The 5,558-nt window shown below is 52.4% G+C and overlaps 1 protein-coding gene across 2 annotated transcripts in view; it reads right to left on the reverse strand.

Annotated features, from left to right (window-relative positions):
- The window catches only part of ctc1 (CTS telomere maintenance complex component 1), a 76,193-nt gene that overhangs the window by 55,311 nt on the left and 15,324 nt on the right, over positions 1 to 5,558 (reverse strand). The window contains exons 7-8 of one of the 2 annotated variants that reach the window (XM_016667030.1): positions 4,904 to 5,089; positions 4,721 to 4,855 (exon numbers count right to left, since the gene is read on the reverse strand). In XM_016667030.1, the coding sequence (XP_016522516.1) occupies positions 4,721 to 4,855; positions 4,904 to 5,089 (321 nt within the window). Of the gene's footprint in view, positions 1 to 4,720; positions 4,856 to 4,875; positions 5,090 to 5,558 lie in introns of both variants that reach the window. The other variant, XM_007543677.2, reaches the window with a different exon arrangement.

The following is a 5,558-nucleotide window of genomic DNA, read 5'->3' on the forward strand; positions in this document are numbered from 1 at the left end:
CAACTGGCTCCTCTCGATGTGGAGGAGCAGCAGCTCTACTCTGAGTCCCTCCTGGATGACCGAGCTTCTCTCTCTAAGGGAGAGCCCAGCCACCCTGCAGAGGAAACCCATTTCAGCCGCTTGTATCCGTGACCTCGTTCTTTCGGTCATGACCCAAAGCTCATGACCATAGATGAGGGTAGGAACGTAGATTAATCGGTAAATCGGGAGCTTCACTTTTTGACTCAGCTCTCTCTTCACCACGACGGACCGGTACAGCGCCCGCTTCATGGCAGACGCTGCCCCAATCCGCCTGTCGATCTCCTGCTTCCTTCTTCCCCCATTCATGAACAAGATCCCCAGATACTTAAACTCCTCCACTTGAGGCAGGACGACCCCCCTGACCCGGAGAAGGCACTCTACCCTTTTCCGGCTCAAGACCATGGCCTCGGATTTGGAGGCACTGAGCCTCATCCTGGCCGCTTCACACTCGGCCGGGAACCGCTCCAGAGAGAGCTGCAGATCACGATCTGATGAAGCCAACAGGACCACATCATCCCCAAAAAGCAGAGACGCGATCCTAAGGCCACCAAAACAGATCCCCTCAACACCTCGGCTGGTCTAGAAATTCTGTCCATGAAAGTAGTGAACAGAATCGGCAATGCGGCCCAGACTCTGACACCAGTCATACAGAGACCTGACAGCCCGTATCAAAGGGCCCGGTAGCCCATACTCCCGGAGAACCCCCCACAAGGATCCCCTGGGGACATGGTCGAACGCCTTCTCCAAGTCCACAAAACACATGTTGACCAGTTGGGCGAACTCCCATGCACCCTCCAGGACCCTGCTGAGGGTGTAGAGCTGGTCCAGTGTTCCACGACCAGGACGAAAACCACACTGCTCTTCCTGAATCTGAGGTTCGACTATCCGATGGACCCTCCTCTCCAGGAACCCCGAATAGACCTTACCAGGGAAGCTTAAGAGTGTGACCCCTCTGTAATTGGAGCACACCTCCAGTCCCCCTTTTTGAACAGAGGGACCTCCACCCCAGTCTGCCAATCCAGAGGAACTGCCCCCGATGTCCATGCGATATTGCAGAGTTGCGTGAGCCAACACAACCCTACAACATCCAGAGCCTTAAGGAACTCCGGGCGAATCTCATCCACCCCCGGGGCCCTGCCACCAAGGGGCCCTGCCACCCCCGGGGCCCTGCCACAGAGGGGCCCTGCCACCGAGGAGCTTTTTGACCACCTCGGTGACCTCGTCCCCGGAGATTGGAGAGCCCGACCCAGAGACACCAGGCTCAGCTTCATCAACAGAAGGCATGTTGGTGGGATTGAGGAGGTCTTTGAAGTATTCCGCCCACCGGCCCACAACGTCCCGAGTCGAGGTCAGCAGCACCACCACCCCCACTATAAACAGTGTTGGTGCTGCACTGCTTCCCCCTCCTGAGACGCCGGATGGTGGACCAGAGTCGCCTCGAAGCCGTGCTGAAGTCTTTCTCCATGGCCTCTCCAAACTCCTCCCACGCCCGGGTTTTTGCCTCAGCGACCACCGGAGCCGCATGCCGCTTCGCCTGCCGGTACCCATCAGCTGCAGTGGGACCCATTCTGGAGTCCCACTGGCCAAAAAGGCCCGATAGGACTTCTTCTTTAGCTTGACAGCATCCCTCACCGAAGGTGTCCACCAACGGGTTCGAGGGTTGCCGCCGCGACAGGCACCAACAACCTTGCGGCCGCAGCTCCAATAAGCCGCCTCGGCAATGGAGGTACGGAACATGGTCCATTCAGACTCAATGTCCCCCACCTCCCCCGGAACATGTTCAAAGTTCTGCCGGAGATGGGAGTTGAAGCTCCGTCTCACATGGAACTCCGCCAGACGTTCCCAGCAGACCCTCACTACACGTTTGGGCCTGCCAGGTCTGACCGGCTTCCTCCCCCACCACCGGAGCCAACTCACCACCAGGTAGTGGTCAGTGGACAGCTCCGCACCTCTCTTCCCCCCGAGTGTCCAAGACATTCGGCTGCAGATCCGACGAAACGATCGCAAAATCGATCATCGAACGGCGGCCTAGGGTGTCCTGGTGCCAAGTGCACATATGGACACCCTTATGCTTGAACATGGTGTTCGTGATGGAGAATCCGTGACGAGCACAGAAGTCCAACAACAGAACACCACTTGAGTTCAGATCGGGGGGGCCGTTCCTCCCAACCACGCCCCTCCAGGTCTCACTGTCATTGCCCACGTAAGCGTTGAAGTCCCCCAGCAGAACAAGGGAGTCCCCAGGAGGGGACCCCCAGTACCTCCTCCAAGGACTCCAAGAAGGGTGGGTAATCTGAACTGCTGTTCGGCCCGTAAGCACAGACAACAGTCAGAACCCGTCCCCCCACCCGTAGGTGGAGGGAGGCTACCCTCTCGCTCACCGGGGTAAACCCCAACGTACAGGCGCCAAGATGGGGGGCAACAAGTATGCCCACTCCTGCCCGGCGCCTCTCACCCTGGGCAACTCCAGAGTGGAAGTATGTCCAGCCCCTCTCAAGGAGACTGGTTCCAGAACCAGAGCCATGCGTCGAGGCGAGGCCGACTATTTCTAGTCAGAACCTCTCAGCCTCGCACACCGGCTCCGGTTCCTTCCCCACCAGAGAGGTGATGTTCCACGTCCCAAGAGCCAACTTCTGCAGCCGAGAATCAGACCACCAGGGTCCCCTCCCTTGGCTGCCGCCCATAACACATTGCACCCGACCCCTTTGGCCCCTCCGACAGGTGGTGAGCCCGTTGGAAGGGGGACCCATGTCTCCTCTTCGGGCTGAGCCCGGCCGGGCTCCGTGGGTAAAAGCCAGGCCACTAGGCGCTCACCATCGTGCCCCACCTCCAGGCCTGGCTCCAGAGGGGGCCCCGGTGACCCGCGTCCGGGCGAGGAAACACTAAGTCCAAAGTTCTTGTGCATCATAAGGGGTCTTCGCACCTTTCCTTTATTAACCCTGATTTACAGGAACCAGCAGCTGTTGCTCCGCCTGTCGCCTCCATAAACACATATTAATGTAAATTAGTATAAATACCTGGAAGTCTGCTGCCAAGCAGTAACCATGGCAACGGTCCTGGCTGGTAGCAGAATGGTATTTATATTAATCATAATTACGTTATTTAAAAGGTGCTTTCAGGACAGAGTGTCGCCTCATAAAAACAATTTAAGAAACCCCTCCACAGTAACCAGTAAAGCTGTCTGGGTCGGACCTGCTGCAGCAGCAGAGCGTCCAGCCGGTTTACAGACCAGAGAGGTTCTGAATGTGGACGTTTGCTCTGCAGACAGGAATCAGCAGCAGGAGCTGCATTCACAGAGTAGAGACGCTTTCTGTCCATAAGGCGCTTTCACAAAGCGGGCGGCTCCACTGGAGGACGGCTGCAGCTGGACCGGTACCGGTACCGCTGGTACCGCTCTAAGTTCTGCTCAGAGCTCTAGGATGAATCTAAACGCTGATCGACCATCAGATGGATCTGATCTGTGATCAATCCTCCTCTGAATCCCTCAGATGTTCTCCATCAGAGCCAAAGCTCCTCAGGTAGCGGCTCACCTGGATCAGTTGCTGATGGACCTGATGGTCTCCTGATCAGAACCGAACCTGGTGGATCCATCTGCTGATCAGCCTGTTTTCTCTCCAGTCAGAATGAAATGAGCCTCAGATGCTTTCAGACGATGAGTTACATCTTCATGAGACAAACTGAGGAAGTTATTATTTACATTGGAGTGAAGTTTTACCTTCCTTTAGTTTCTTTATTTTTCAGGTTATTGTCTGAGGATAAATGAGGTCCAGTTTCATCGCTTAAACAATAAAATATTAAAATCATAAAATCATCTGGTTTGATTCCTGGTCTAATAACTGAATCAGTGGATTTATGTGAGTTTTGACTCTTTGTAGTTTATTATTGTTCACAGATAAAGTTTGTTTGGCTGCTGCACATTTTCACAGCAGGGATAAAGTTTGAGAATATTTATGTAAACTTTGACACAAAGTTAATTTTTATACATTCGTTCGTTCATGACCTCTGGGGTCCCACAGTAGAAACAACCGGTGCAGACAGACAGACATGATGCTGCGTTCAAGTGGGAACAGGGAGATTCTGACTGACTCATGACCTAATCCTAATCCCAATCCCCAGGAACACAAGTCAGATCTCCCAGTGGGAAACTGGGTGCAGCTCCAACTGACCCAGTTACCATTTACAAGGCCGACTTCATATGGCCGCTCCTCCCATTAGCAGTTCAATATGGCCGCTCCTCCATTAGCAGTTCAATATGGCCGCTCCTCCATTAGCAGTTCAATATGGCCGCTCCTCCATTAGCAGTTCAATATGGCCGCTCCTCACATCAACGATGTGAAATTGTGTTGATTTTACAGGAAGTCACAGCATCTGAAATCAGCGCTACATTTGGCATCTCCTGCTCTAAGATGAACAGGTTCACACTGGAGTTGGCAGATGGAAAAAAATATGAAAGTTATCTTTAATATTATACTAAAAACCAATCAGAAACCTCCTAGATAAAAACAGCCAATCAGAGGCCTCCTAGATAAAATCAGCCAATCAGAGACCTCCTAGATAAAATCAGCCAATCAGAGACCTCCTAGATAAAAACAGCCAATCAGAGGCCTCCTAGATAAAATCAGCCAATCAGAGGCCTCCTAAATAAAAACAACCAATCAGAGGCCTCCTAAATAAAAACAACCAATCAGAGGCCTCCTACCTGGTAGCTGATGACGCTGGAGTGTTTAATTCTCCCTCCTGATTGGACAGGAAGCTCCTCAGGCTCCGCCTCCTCCAGGCCCATCAGCAGCTGGTCAGAGTGGGCGGGGCCAGAGAGGGGGAGGGGCTCCGGGTCCTCTGGGTGTGTGTGTCCCTGTGTAGAGAGGGGGAGGGGCTCCGGGTCCTCTGGGTGTGTGTGTCCCTGTGTGTGTGTAGCCTCAGAGTGTGTGTATCCGGTGTGCATCTCTGAGCGGTCAGTCACACACAACACGCCGTTTCCTCTCCATCTTCTGAGAACACACACTCTGAGAGCCGTAACACACACTGAGACACCAACACACACACACTGGGCCCACCACAGCCTGCTGCCCTGCACACACAGAGACACACACACGCGTACACACACACACACATATATTCAGTTATGTTCATAATGGTGTTTATAAAGGCGAGTAAACCTCAAAATTCTTCAAATAAATGTTATTTTATGAACACAAATACAGTGGAGTCACTGCACATTTTATTTCAAAGCCAAAAAGAAAAATTAATTGAATATCAGAATATTTTACAGAAAGTCAAGAAATACAGTGTTTAAAAACAGCAGTGTTGATATTTCTTTACAAACTCAAAAACAAACTAATAAATGCTGAAAGCTTCATCTCTCCTGAGAATCATAAACTAATATTTAGTTGCATAAACACAGTTTGTGACAGACTGGTGACCAAAACATTCACACCTCCTAAACCTCTAGGGAGGGATGGATGGATGGATGCATGGATGGATGGATGGATGCATGGATGGATGGATGGATGGATGATGGAGGGATGGATGGATGGATG

This window comes from Poecilia formosa, unplaced genomic scaffold, assembly GCF_000485575.1.
Source record: "Poecilia formosa unplaced genomic scaffold, Poecilia_formosa-5.1.2 Scaffold877, whole genome shotgun sequence".
Classification (NCBI taxonomy): domain Eukaryota; kingdom Metazoa; phylum Chordata; class Actinopteri; order Cyprinodontiformes; family Poeciliidae; genus Poecilia; species Poecilia formosa.